This window comes from Echinops telfairi, unplaced genomic scaffold, assembly GCF_000313985.2.
Source record: "Echinops telfairi isolate 266 unplaced genomic scaffold, ASM31398v2 ScPeMD7_7469;HRSCAF=8507_1, whole genome shotgun sequence".
Taxonomy (NCBI): domain Eukaryota; kingdom Metazoa; phylum Chordata; class Mammalia; order Afrosoricida; family Tenrecidae; genus Echinops; species Echinops telfairi.
The window spans coordinates 116,635,877-116,650,923 of record NW_022111373.1 but is presented as its reverse complement, the minus strand read 5'-3'; the positions used below and the strand labels follow the sequence as shown (position 1 = coordinate 116,650,923).

General features: G+C 43.5%; 1 protein-coding gene across 1 annotated transcript in view; it reads right to left on the bottom strand.

Moving 5' to 3' along the window:
* AGXT2 (alanine--glyoxylate aminotransferase 2) overlaps positions 1-15,047 on the bottom strand; it is a 65,436-nt gene that overhangs the window by 15,887 nt on the left and 34,502 nt on the right. The window contains exons 8-12 of the mRNA XM_045285260.1: positions 13,256-13,356; positions 12,148-12,240; positions 3,752-3,884; positions 2,178-2,269; positions 6-107 (exon numbers count right to left, since the gene is read on the bottom strand). Coding sequence (XP_045141195.1) covers positions 6-107; positions 2,178-2,269; positions 3,752-3,884; positions 12,148-12,240; positions 13,256-13,356 — 521 coding nt within the window. The remainder of the gene's footprint in view (positions 1-5; positions 108-2,177; positions 2,270-3,751; positions 3,885-12,147; positions 12,241-13,255; positions 13,357-15,047) is intronic.

Sequence of the window (15,047 nt, the reverse complement as noted above, 5' to 3'; positions counted from 1 at the left end):
CGGACATCTCCGACAATTTCAAATTCCTCCCGCAGCTTGGCAAACTTCAGTAACATATAGTTGCCAACTTCTTGACTGTTTTCCTGTAGACCATCTTCTTTAATCACCTGTTGAGAAATAGAGAGTCCAAAATGACCTTCTATAAAAAAAAAATCTAAAATGCACGGAAGTGAGTGTATCTGCTCTCTTTTGCAGTAATTTAGATGCGCTGGTGGGGGCCGTGGCTAAGAACATGGTTGTTAACTAGAAGGTTGGTCCTTTGAACCATTCAGCAGCTCCATGGAAGAGAAGACCTGGTGATCTACTTCTGCAAAGATTACAGCCCAAGAAACTGTATGGGGCAATTTGATTCTGTCTATGGGATCAGTATGAGTCATCCTAGGCTTAATGACAATGGGAACAGACAGTGACATAAGCAGACATGAGCCCCCAAACAACATTTTGGTGTAGCCACACCATGTACTACTCAGATTTTGCTGGGAGGTGAGAAAATGTCATGCAGAGAGGATGTATCCCCCCACCCTCCATTGTCAACTCAGGAGTGGGGAAGAATTTAGGGAAGAAAAGCCAGACATCCTTGCAGCTAACAACATAGAACCCATAATCCCGAGGCTCTTTGGTGCTAGGCTTTGTTGGAAACGATACAGAGGTGAATAAGATCCTTTGGCCCTGGCTGTCCCGAGGAAAGACGTACCACAGGCTCTTGCTCTTCTGGGAGCGTGCCGACTTTGACCCAGAAGGCCTCAGCACAAGCACTCTAGGCTGAGGTTGTGGCCTCTTGAGCCAAGCCAAGTCCTGTGCGGGTTCAGAGGAGGAAACCTGACAGCATCAAAAGGATTTCACCTCCCTTCTGTGTTCAGCAGAAATCTCTGATTCGGGACAATATAGATGAAGTCTACTTACATGTAGTTGATATCATTGCTAGACTCCAGGCAAGTGCAGGATAAGGGATGGTGCATTGAGGGGATTGAAATGGATGTATAAGTTATTGAATATAAAATCGATGATCTGCTCTGTAAGTCTTCACCTATATCTCAAGAAGTTATATGTAGAGTATACACACACACACACACACACACACACACACACACACACACACACATATATATACAGTTCCCATACAAATGTTGGACTTATATAGAACTTGTAATTAAGGACCCATCCCAGTAAAACATGTTATATTAAAAATTCAAGGTCCATTTAAGGGTTTATAACAACAAAAGGATGATACTTTGAGATGCATGCCAAACACATTATTATTATTATTATACATTATGTTAAAGATATTTTTGTGTGCTGAAAATGTTTCTTTAATGTTTTTTGTTGTTATGCACAGGAAGTCACACTATATAAAAAGACAAACATTTGACTGACTTTAGATGTGACTGTACTTAACTATTTCTGACTTTTAATGTAAAGGCAGATTTAGGAAAGAAACCTGTTTGTAATCTGGCTGCCACCTGCATTGATAATAAAGGCAATGATAATTAATGCCTACATCAGAACCAGGGCATCCAACTAGTTCATTCTGGTTTGATCTGTAACTGAGACTGTGCACTTCCACCCAGACAGACTGAATCAGCATCTACAATTTAGCAAGATTCCTAGGGAATGCTTATGTAATGCCAGTGGACCCTGTTGTACTGTAGAGGCTGATTCACCCTATCTGAGTGGAATGCAAATTCTCAGCAGCATGTCAAGCCGGCATGAACTGGGTTAAAGCCCTGGTTTGAACCCATTTATTATGGAGTCATCAGAATGAAACCATGTCTTAAGTCGAGGTCTACCTGTGAGAGCTGAAAACTTCCTGCCAGAGAAGGAAAACTCAAATTGTTTCCACTAATGTGAGGGATAGAAAAGTGCTAAGGCTGCACCCTGTCAAATGCAGAAAACTTGGGTGACCCTCCAAAACAAGGCAGTCCTGTTAAATTCCCGCTCTCACAGAGTCCACTGCATTTCCTGCATAGATGATTTCTATTGCATAGGACTTCTTAACCAGACAGAGTCCATGGCAGAGTTAAGAAAGAGGGGAGTAGAATAACACCTGAAAAGCTAACTTCAATTCATGAGCTAGAAATTACTTTCCACTTTCATAATGTAATCTGATAGTATTGTGTGTGTGTGTGTGTGTGCTTGAAATGCATCTCAGTGATGCTAACTGGGCTTCTAGAAGGTACCTCAAGCACAGCGGAGCCAATGGCACAGGCCAGGGGGTTCCCTCCAAAGGTGTTGAAGTGAAGCAGGCGTTTAGCCAAAGACTTGGCAATCTCTAGGGGGAGAAAATAAAAGGGTGAGAGAGGAGGACACATTCTTGGGCATCATCGTTCACCATACAATTCTATTAACTTTTGTGTTGTACGTGGCACCACTTCCAAGTCACTCTTCACCCACCTGAGAGTGGAGACAGGAGAGTATCGTCGGAGTGACAGCAAAATCTGTAATGTGTTGTATGAACTACAGCTACCTGCAAACTTGATTTCTGGGAATGTATAAGACCTTCAATTAGGCAAATTAAATTTATTGTCTTCTAAGAAGGCAATCTCATGAAAAATAATTTCTCATCAAGTACTTGGTGACCTAATGTCCACCTTGTTTCACAGAATACATTTGCTCCATGCCACTTCATCTCCTATCTCTGCATTTTTGTACCTCATTTCATTGAATCTGCTATCTGTTTGACAACTTGTCTTACTGCGGGGACTTGCATAGTCCTAAGATGCTGGAAGTGGTGCCAAATGGTATTTCAGATCCCAACAGGATTTCCCATGATGAACAGGTGTCAGGAGAGCTTCCAGACTGAGACAGACTAGGTGGTAGTCTACTGAAAATTAGCCAATGAACATCCTACAGATCCCAGCCGAAGATTGTCTGATTGAGTGCTGGAAGATGGTGCAGGTTGGGCAATGTTTTGCTGTGTCGTAGATAAGGTTACCCTCAGTTGGAGCCAACTCAATGATAACTAACAATTCATTCAGAAATGTTGCTGAGTTATTGCAAACCCAACCCAACCTACTGCTGTTGAGTTCTACTCCTGGCAGCTTCCTATACGACAGCGCAGAACTTCTCCCAGTTTTCCCGTCTGTACTCTTGACAGAAGCAGACTGCTCTCTTTCTCCTGCGGACTGACTGGTGGGTGTAAATAATTAAGCGTAGTGTGTAATGATTGTTCTCCCAGGGCACCTTGAGATATCACAAGGCACCTAGATATATTTCAGTTCCTCTGCTGTATGATTCCTGCTGGTGGGACAACAAACTAAATCATTAACACATTTCCTAGAACAAGGGGTTCATAAGAAATTATTTTCTTGAAAACTTCATGAAGTTGGAAAATGAAGTTCATTCTGGTGTTCATTTCCTAGAATGTTCTGCCTCATCACCCAGAACCATATTTGGGTGTTTTGTTAATCAATAATCTGCCATTCTGGACCTTGAGTCTATAGTTTATTGACATGGCAAGATCAGGTAAGCATCTCCTTTGAGAATGCGACTCCCATGACATTTAAGGGCTATTTTCTTTGGTTTTATCTTCATTGTGAAGGAGGGAGGTGACTGGTTTTATAGCAAGAGCAGCAAGTGTTGGCTTCCTTCTGCCTGTTCCACAACCTGTAGGCCGACTTTCTCTCCTTTATTTGCATAGATATGCCCTGTGTAGTTCCCATCCCAATCTCCACTCCACACAAGTTCAAGTTAAGTATTTTATGCCCTCCTCAATGCAGAAGATCCAGAAGTAGAACCCGCCCAATGCTCCTACCTGGAGTGGTCACAACTGCTGCCATGGGAAAGCCATTTCCAATTCCTTTAGCCATGGTGACAATGTCAGGCAGGACATCGTGGGATTGGAAGCCCCAGAAGTGAGAGCCCAACCTTCCGAAGCCTGTCTGCACCTAATGCGAACAGATTCAAAACCATTGGAAGCATTCAAGACATACTTTCAAGAAATATTGCCTTTTCTCGCTCTCTGATCTCTTCCCTTTCCTCCTCTGCTCCCCCCTTCCCCCGCATTCCTCCTCATCAACATCATCCCCACCATGATCATCAGCATCATTGTACCGCTGTGGACCAAGCACTTAGTTTGTGCCTGGTTTGAGGCACCTCTTTTGTTTGCATTTGAATTGTGGTGCTGGAGAGGAATACTGAAAGTGCCTTGAACTGCTGAAAGGACAAACTGATCTGTTGTGAAAGAAGTAAGGCCAGGGTGCTCCTTAGGGGCAGGGACGGGAAGATTTCATCCTACATACGCCGGACATACTGTCAGGAGAGAATGATCTGGCGAAGGACATCATGTTGGGCAAAGTGGAGGGGTGGCAAAAAAGTGGAAGGCCCTCCAGATGGAAAGCCACAGTGGGCTCAGGCCTTGGGACCGTTGGGAGGACGGCGCAGGACTGTGCAGGGTTTCTGTCTGTTGTGCTGAGGGTCGCTGTGGGTCTGAGCTGACTCAAGGGCACCTAACAACAGCAACTTGTTTACTAGCTTTATGAGATTCTAGAAATGTTTCTTGATGTCTCCAAGCTTCTGTTAGCTCATCTAACAAAGATAAATGACAAGATGTCAAAGGGCTGCTCTGAGGGTCGTCTCCATAATGCATTGGAGAGAGTTCTTTGTGATTTAAAGAGAAAGAAATCAATCAGCTTTAGAGTCAATTTCAACTCCCGGTTACCCCATGTATTCCAGAGTAGGACTGCCCCATAGGGCTTTCTTGGCTCTAACTGTTTTACAGGTAGAGTTAGGCCCTTCCTCTGTGGAGCTGTGGGGTGAGTTCAAATCACCAACCTTATGTGGGGAGTGGAGCACAAACCACCTGCATTACTTTCATGACGATTAATAATCCTTAACATAAGGACTTCCTGTGTGAGCAGGCAAGGAATTCTGGTGATTTAGTGGATTACAAGTTGGGCTGCTAACCACTAGGTCAGCAGTTCAAATCCACTAGCTGTTCCTCGGGAGAAAAAGGAGGCTTTCTACTCTGTAAAGTGTTATAGTCTTGGGACACCCACAGGGACAGTTCTACCGGGTCCTATAGGTTCACTATGAGCCCGAATTGACTCGATGGCAGTGAGTTTGGTGTGGTGGGACAGAGCAAGGGATGGGAGAGTGGGGAGTGGGAAGAAGTTGGATCTCTCCCAGGCTGCAAAAAGTGGGACCTGTGGTCCAGCAGGGCTGGGACCATTGCTTTTCAGCCCAGACAGGCTCAAGATCCCCTGTCCTCCCTGAGACTTGTCTCATGAGGAGGCCCCAGCTGCACGGTTGTCTGGACAGCACACAACAGCAACAATAACAATGTACTCTAGAAACGTGGGGTGAAAGTTGATCTTAGCTTTGAGATTCTGTGTACATTCTTCTTTCTCTCTGAAAAATGCTCTCTGCTTCTTCATCTCACTAACTCCTCTTGTGTCCTTCAAAACTTGTCCTGAGTCCTAGGAAGGCTTGCCTCAATGTACCCTGGAGCATGAAGCCATCAAACCTATCCCTGTGGACTGTTATCACCCACGTCCATGTCTGATGCAGGCACTTCGTCTCGTTCCTCTCCATGTCCACAACACCTAGCAGAGGGCCTGATACAGCGTGAGGGTTGGCAGAATCAATGAAAGATTGCTGGCAGCGCCTAATTGAACAGAGCAAGTTAAACAAGTCCATGCAAATAAATGTCTACCGGAGCCTCTCTGGGAAAGGGTCCCCGATCTCTTTCTGTGTACATTTTTTTTCTGTCCACACATACAGACATTACATGTCAGAAATAGGGATGTGAACACTTGAGGCTGAGTTTGAAATACATTTTAAGGGACATCCTTTCTCAGGCCACGTTCTCATTTTCCCTGTCATCTCTAGAGTGCTGCTACGATGGCTGGTTTCAGGAGCTAGAATTAGATGCTAGCAGATATATGGGAGTCAGACTGACAGACCTGGGTTCTAGTCCTGTGACCCCTACTTTCTACTAAGGCGCCTCTGAGCCCGGTGTTTCCTTTAACCGCATGAGGTCACTTGCGAACTCATGGAAAAACAGGTCCATTTTGTTTCCCTGTCAACCTGCCTTCGTTGCTCCATATTTGCAGCAGAAGTGTAGCATACACGACGAGCTAGAAGAGCATCACCTAGGAATTGTCAGTTTCATAGACTTTCATCCAGGGCTCTGAAGCAGTTCATTTCAGTCCAACACTCTGCCGAGACGTTGCATTTCCACCCCAGGTTTACTGAAGCAGAAACTAGTTTAACAAGATCCCCAGGTGATTCTCAGAGAGCTTTTTGAGTGGGGATGTTGTTGAAATGTAGATTCCAAATGGGTGTATCTGGGGATGACAAGGCAAATTCTCAGCAAGGATTCTAACTCAGAATGAACTGGCTTGAAGGATTGCTTTTAGCACAAGCTCCGGAGCCCTGGTGGCAGAGTGGTTATACACTGGGCTGCTAATCACAAGGTCAGCAGTTCGGACTCACCAGCTGTTCCTTGGGAGCCAGAGGGGCTTTCTACTTCCATGAATTGTTAGTCTTGGAAACCCACAGGGGCAGTTCTACTCTGTCCTATTGCGTCTCTACGAGTCGGCATCGACTCAATGGCAGTGAGGTTGTTTGTGTATTTTGTTGAGGGATCACTCCTGCTAATGCTGATAAATTCAAATGTTCTCAGACGGAAAGCATGATCCATGTGGGACTGCTTCCATCCCCACCCTCTCTCCTGCCCCTTCCTGCCTCTTGAACTTTGTTTTGGGCACTTGCCGACCTTTTGGTCTCCTACGGTTGATTGCTTGGAGGGGCACATTCCTCCTTGCTCATGTCAGGGCTTGCTTTATGGGCCTGTCTGCTGTTGGATGGAAATGTGAGCTCAGGGGGCAAGGGCCATTCCAGGTTTGCAAGGCGTCTAAAGGGTTATAGTCTTGGGGGTTCTACCAGTTCCTATCAGACCATTAAGGCAGGCCTTTTAAATGATTTTGTTCCACATTTTTCTCCCACTCTGTCTGGGACCTTTTATTGTGATCCCAATCGTTCCTGAGTGGCAGCTTGGTAAGGTGTTAGTAGTGCAGGCTTGGGAGCCTGGTTTGGGTCCTGGCTGTGTCCCTGCACACTGCATGACCTTGACAGGTGACTTAATCAGCTTGGACTTGAATTCCCTTATGAGTCAAAGGAAGTAATAATAACAGGGCATGCTTTATAGAACCATTACAGGTATGAACTGAATACCATGTAAAACAGTGTGAATAGTGCCCGGTACATAATTAAGTGTCAGAAAGTTCAAGCTAGTCATTAGGCCAGTCCTTCTCAAACTCACCTTGCAGAAGGTGGTTTCAATTTGTGGGCTTAAGAGTAAATACAATCATATTGTTTAGAAAATCCTGAAATTTCTATTTTCTTATAGTTCTTTGTTCCCTCTAGTTAATCCAGATGGTGACAGCTTTATGATGTGTGGGTTACAAAGGCCAACGTTTATCCTTTTCATTGGTGTAGCTAATTGTAAACTGGTTTCCCATGCAGTTGTCCTCCTTAAGCAGGAGCAGAGTAACTTCGATCAGTTCTCATGTGCAGAAATTGCACAGGCATAGCGACGGCAGGCAGCCCAAGCTTGTATAGGCAGCACACCAAGGTTATCCAGCCCACCCAGGGGCTAACCGAGACCTGGCTGCAGAGGAAGACATTGCAGAAGAGTCTGCAGCCGGGGCAGTGCAGCATCTGCTGCAGGGTCTTCAGTTGAGGAAAATGTTCTGGCAAAGTGGTGCCTGGGTGGCACAGAAGGTTTTGGTATGGTTGGTAACCTAGAAGTTGGTTGTTTGACACTCCCCCGCCCCTCCGCACCAATCTTTCCATAAAGATGGCAGCTAAAGAGAGGGAAAGATGGCAGCTAAAGAGAGGGGATAAATGAGGAGCGGATGCCAGGGGCTTAAGTGGAGAGCAAATGTTTTGAGACTGATGAGGGCACTGAATGTACAAATGTGCTTTACACAATTGATGCATTTATGGATTGTGATGAGTTGTATGAGCCCCTAATAAAACGATTAAATAAAAAGAACGATGGCAGCTAACACATTCCTTTGGAACAGTTTGACTCTGGAACACACGGGGTCTCCGTGAGTTGGAATGACTCAATGGCCACCAGCAACAACAACACGTTTAGGCATCGACTGTAGAATGGAAACAGGTATGAATCCTATTCACAACCTCTCCGTGGTTGGGTCTACTCTCCTGTTAGGAGGACCAGGATGGCTCAACCAGCCATCGAGCCAGTTGCCCAGGAAGACTTCTGCAGCCCTGGAAAACGTCCTCCGACTTTTGACATCCATCGCTATCTGCAATAGGCGAAGGCTGGCTTTCCTGGATTCACTCTTAGATATTGTTGTCATGTGCCACTGGGTCAATTTTGACTCCTACGACACTGGCCCAGAGGGTTTTCTTGGCTATAATATTTCAGGATTCAGATGTTGCTTTCGGGGGCCATTGAGTTGGTTCCAACTCTTGGCAACCCCATGGACATCAGAATGAAAGACTGCCCAGTCCTGCATCAGAATCACAATGTTTTTTATATGTGAGTCCATTGTTGCAGCCACTGCGTCAAGCAAGCTTAGAGGACTTTACTCTTTTTGGCTGCCTCTCTACTTTACCAACCATGATGTCCTTTTATAGAGACTGGTCTCTCCTGACTACATGTTCAAAGTACATAAGACCAAGAGTCACAATTGTTGCCTTTAAGAAGCATCCTGGCTGTACTTTTCCAAAGCAGATTTGCTGGTTCTTTTGTCAGTCCCTGGTACTTGTAATATTCTTTGCCAGTATCATAATTCAAACACACTGATTCTTCTTCAGTCTTGCTTATTCAATGCCCAACTTTCACAGGCACATGAGGCTACTGAAAATACCATGCCTTGGGTCACGAGCTCCTTAGTGCTCCAAGTAACATCCTTGGTTTTCAATACTTTAAAGAGGTTTTGTGCAGCACATTTGCCCAGTGCAATGCATCATCTGATCTCTCTCGACTGCTGCTTTCATGAGCATTGATTGTGAATCCAAGCAAGAAGAAATCCTTGACAACTTCAATCTCTTCTCTGCTTATCATGATGTTACCTTCTGGCCCAGATGTGAGGATGTTGATCTTCTTTACATTGAGTTGTTATCCATACTGAAAGCTGTAATCCTTGATGTACATGAGCAGGTACTTCAAGTCCTATTCACTTTCAGCAAGCAAGGTTGTATCATCTGCATATTACAGGATGTTAGTAAGCTTCCTCCCATCGTGATATTGGATTCTTCTTCATACAGACCAGCTTGCTTAACATTCAATTGAATGAGGATGGTGAGAGGATACAACCCTGACTCACACCTTTGCTGATTTTAAACCATGAGGTATTTCCTTGTTCTGTTTGCACAACTGCCCCTTAATCCAAGTATAGGTTCTGCATGAGCATAATGCAGTGTTCTGGAATTTCTGTTCTTCTCAAGTCTACCTATAGTTTGCTGTGATCCACACATAGCATAATAAAACTCAGGGAAACATTTTTTTATATTCTCTGCTTTCAGCCAAGATCCACCTGACATTAGCAATGATATCCCATGTTCCATGCCCCTGAGTTGTACTATTGGACTAGAGAAACAAATTCATAGACACTCATATGTGTATAAGAAAGAGCTTTATATAAAAGAGTAATTGTATTTTAAGAAAACATGCCCAGTCCAGATCAAGTCCATAAGTCCGATATTAGCCCATATGTCTGATACCAGTCTTTAAATTCCTCTTCAGACTTATGCAACACATGCAATGATGCCAAATGCAGGGAGATCACAAGCCAGTGGGTGGAAAGTCTTGTGGATCCAGTGGTGGTGGAAGCATCTCAGCTTTGGCAGGGGTCTCTATGTGGTTCCTCCAGCTCCAGGGCTCTGACTCAATCAGCTTGGCTCCACGTGTCTTGTCAGAAGGAAGATGAAGCAGAGAGTGTTGGTCTGGCCTCTAGTGAGCGATTTATCTCCTTCGTGCCTCCGAATGAGGCCATCAAGCTTGACCTGATTGACAGGCTAGATCCACCCTTTCGCAAGTTGACAGATTATGTGTCACGGGAAGCATCAAAATAATATGGAAAGAATACACAGTCTCTGTGCCAAAAAGAAAAGCCCTGATGGCATAGAGGTTACTCTTTGGGCTGTTAACTGTGAGGTCATCGGTTCAAAACCAACAGCTGTGCCATGGGAAAAAAAGGGGGCTTTCTACTCCTGTAGTTGCAGTCTCATAAACCCACAGGGCAGTTCTAACCTGCACTCTAGGATCTCTGGAAGTCAGAATCTACTCAATGGCAGTGAGTTTGGTTTTGGTTTTTGGTATCAAAAAGAACTAGTGGACATTCCACCATTTCAAGAGGTAGCTTATGATGAAGAACCAATGGTGCTGAATGAAGAAGTCTATGCTGCACTGAAGGCATTAGCCAAAGACAGGCTCCAGGAATTGATGGAATACCAACGGAAATATTTCAACAAGCTGATGAAGCACTGGAAGCCCTCACTTGTCTATGTCAAGAAATTTGGAAGACAGCTATTTGGCCAACTGCCTGGAAGAGATCCATATTTGTATCCATTGCAAAGAAAGGTGAAATATTGCTGAAGATCATTCAACAACACATGCAGCAGTACATTGACAGAGAGTTGCCAGAGGTTCAGGCTGTATTCAGAAGAGGATGTGGAACAAGGAGCACTTTGGCCGTACTTACAAGACAGGTCCGTTTGTCCTGTTGGCAGTCCATGGTATTTTCATTATTCTTCATCAGCCCCATCATTCAAAAGCACTGATTTTTCTTTGGTCTTCCTTATTCAAGGTCCAGCTTTTCACATGCATATGAGGTGATTGACATAGAGCGAGATTTCTTACATATTTAAAATATGTTATTTGCAGGCAAATTTGGTCAGCAAGGTTAGGTGAATGCTTCCAGGTCAGGTTAGTGAGTACTATTTTGGTAAAAATTAAGATGCAGTCTCTCATAACTAATTATGAGAGTAAGTTTCCTATGTGCTTTGTAAGCTCCCTGAAGCAATTCCCCAAGAGGACTTTTAAAGATATTCTGACAACTACGTCTGTTAGTAAACTATTTGATAGACATCAATTTGAATGTTTAGATCTGTTGTATTTGTTAAGCCAACCCACTGATTACTCAGCCAATCAGTCCATTGGCCAAAGATCATGAAATTATAGATATACCATAGACTTCCCACATCAGATGCTTTCTAGGCATCTAATGCTTTCTAGGGCAGAGAAGAACTGCCCTAAAGGGCTTCTAGGGCTATGAACCTCTTTGAGAGCAGACTGCCCTGTGGGAAACAAAGGTTTCTCTTAAGTCGCCTCCCCCATATAGACGTTAGACTTAGGACACTGCTTGCAGCGAATGGTAAATGATTGTCAAGTTACCTCCCTGAAGGCAGTCAGTTGTCTGACTACTGTCTGGTCCCACCACAGGTAGGCCCTGCTCCCTGCTGTTAAGGACAATGGGCTACTTCTCCCTAAAGGCTTGTGACCATTAGCTTGGTTCCTGTAGGTGGGGCTTACACCCTATTGATAATGGTTTCTATGGTGGGCCAGAAAACAAGTCAAACCGGCTCAGTGACATCAAAAGTTAGGCTGCCATCCTGAATCTAGGATCCGCCCATCTTGTCACTTGTGTACCTCTATTACCTCCCCTTCCTATTATGTGGATACCCTTAATTCACCCCCTCCCATTACTGTATTACCTATAGCACAATCCTTTCCTGTGATGTATGTCTTCACCTGTAATTAGATGGCTTGCATGTCCCCAGAGAATATAAAAGCCTTGGTTAGCAGTGAATCTCTCTCTCTCTCTCCACGTGGACCACCAAGTGAGGCTGAGGTGAGCATGCTACCATGAAATGTGTCTGACTCCATTATTTCAATCTCTCTTCTGTCTCTCATGCTCTCTATGACTTTACTATAACCTTTACTTATTATCACTGTACAATTGTGCCTACTGGACCCGTGATGATGTGTTAGGGCAGTACCCTGACACCGCCCCATCCTGCAGAGCAGCTGGTGGATTGGAACCATCAGCCTTCCAGTCAGCAACCCAATGTTTAACCCGCTGTGGCACTAGGGCTCCTTACATGGGATCCAGAGCAGGCATTTAAGAAGTTTATTGCTGTGAATGGCACCTAAATACGTTCGTTGCCACTTACTTCATCTGCAATGCACACTCCTCCCCTCTCTCGCACCAGCTGGAAGGCTTCTTTCAGAAACCCCTTCGGGTACTGCACGACTCCATTCACACCCTGCAAAGACCAAGAAGACCTAGAAACGTTCGAAAAGCTTCAAAGCAAAACCAGACCAAATTGGATAGATCATTACATTATGTTCATTGGCATTAGGAGTAGTAGCAAATTATTTCTATTTTGGGTGAAAAAGAAGGGTTGGTACTTAAATGCTACATCTTTTGGAAAAACAAATAAACAAACAAACAACCCCCCAAACTATGCAAATTGTCATGCTTTTCTAAGATGAGAAGAAACCAGATCGAGAGGACTTGTTAAGGATAAAGAAAGGCTTCCTCAACAAAGTGAGGATTCCTAAACCAAAATCAAACCTATTGCCAACTTGGCAATTCCAACTTATAAACTCCAAAACTCACTACCATCGAGTCAATTCTGATTCATAGCAACCTTAGAGGACAGGGTGGAACTGCCTCTATGGTTTTCAAGATTGTAACTCCGTACAGGCATAGAAAGCCTCATCTTTCTCCCTCAGAGCTGTTGGTGGTTTCAAACTGCCAACCTTTCAGTTAGCAGTTCAATGTGTAACCCTTATGCCACCAACTTATAGGGGCTGTCTAGATTCCAAACTCCATAGGGTTTCTAAGTTGGTAAATCTTTACAAAGCAGACAGCTTTCTTACTGAAAAGTAGCTGGTGGGTTTAAACCATCAAATTTGTGTCTAGCAGCGGCAGTGCTTGGCCCACTAAGCCTCCAGGGCTCCTGTGTGTATATTAGGTGAGTATTAGGGTTAGTCGACTATATATTGCTGCAGTTTCTTTTTCTAGAGAAATTCAATAGTTTCATCTATCTGCTCAGTTTAAGGTTGGAGGAGATGGTCTTTAAATATATTTAAAGAAAATCGAACACATGCTAGAGAAGGAAACTCCTTTTTCAAGGAGAGGAAGTCAATGAATTGAATTTGATGAGCAACATAGCAATGGGCACTAAATGTTTGGAATGATGTGGATTGTTCGATTGAAGATGCCTTGATAGTTGTAAAATTCAGCTGAACGAGGCATAAAGTTGAATTACTCACTTGAATCGGCTCGGCAAAAAACCCAGCAATTGACTTGGCGACAGTAGTGTTTAGAGTTTCTTTGAACTGTTCAATATACATGTCTTTAGCTTGGCAGCAGTCTAGAAACAGTAAAACAAAATAAACAAACAGCGAACCCCAGCATTTGAAGATGTGAGAGTGGCATCCAAGAGAATGGGGGGAAACAGGAAAACAAAAACAAAGTCAAAAAACCAAGGTGAATAAATTGATTAGCCTCCCGTACACCAGGATATAAAACTCAAAAACGCACTGAAATTGAGTCAATTCCAACTCATAGTACCCTACCTCTGTGGGTTTCTAATATTGGAAATCTGTATGGGAGTAGAAAACCTCATCTTTCTTCCTAGTACAGTAGTGGCTGGTGGGCTCTAACTGTTGACCTTGCTGTTAGCAGCCTAACTAGTAGTCACTATGCCCCCAGGGCTCCTTATCAGGATATAAAGATATGGATTTCTAAGGGGAAACCTTCTCTTAAAATGATTTGTACTTTGGCTCAATTAAAGAGGTGAAGATAGTCATACAGGCATTAACAACACACGTTAATCATTTCCATCTTGAGGAAAAATGCCCCAATGTATCATTTGGCTTGGAATAGAGAGCTAAGAATGCCTATATGCTCAATGAGTCCATTTCTTTCTACTGTAATTAGAATTTGGAGTTAATATCTTAAAAAAATAACCTTAGTTTACTTTTTATCATCACTTAACATAATGTTTAATTTATAATGACAAGGCATCTCAGTCTTGAAAGTTAGTAAATATGTTTATAAGACAATTAGAATTCAGTCTAAAGAAGAATGTTCTAGAGTTTTGATAGGGCCTTTTTTTGGGAAGACACCCTAATGAAGCTAAGATTGAGACACGTGAATTAAACTAACTATTGAGAGGTCTATAGCCTCCTCTGACTGTAGAGACCTGTTTAAACGTGATTTGTTTGGAATAAATCCATGCATGTAAAAACTGACACCCTAATAGCAATACTTCTTCATTCTTCCTCATATTCTTTATCCACACCTACTTTGCCATTCTTTATAGTGTCCGTCCTTTGCCCATATGTTTACATTTATATTTGATTTTCTTTAAAAATAGTAAGCATATTTATTTTATAATTTATCTGGTAATTCCAATACTCAAAATTATCCATGGTCTGTTTTCATTCTGTGTATATTTGCTATTTTTGACTGTGGATGTTTATCTTCCTTGGGATTTTGTTTATCAGAATTCATTGAGGCCCAGAATGAGAATTCCTTTAGAGAATATTGAATTTGCAATTTCTAGGCACAGAGGGCATGACCAGCCTTAGATTTTTTCTAAATCATCAGCTTAAGGTAGTGAGAATTCAGAATGCTAAGCCTCAAGATGGCCAGCCTGTAGTTCAAGTTGTCAGTGATGATTCCCCCACAAGTTTTCTACCACTCAGACCAGCACTTTGCAGGCCATTCAATGGACGAGGCGTTGGTGATGGTAAGTAAATTTATTTCTGGTTGACTCATGAGTGAGGGTGTGGCCTCTTTGGGGCCCTTTATGGAGGTGGTTGTTGTGAAGTGCCATTGAGTTGGCTCCAATTTATAGTAAACCGATGCGCAACCGAACATGACACTGCCCAGTCCTGTACCATCCTCAGAATGGTCATGTTTTTAGTCCAGCGTTGCAGTCATTGTGTCAATCTCTTTGAGGGCATTTCTCTTTTTGCTGACCCTGTATCACCCATTGTGTCTGTTTCCAGCGACTGGTCTCTCCTGATCACCCATTGTGTCTGTTTCTAGTGACTG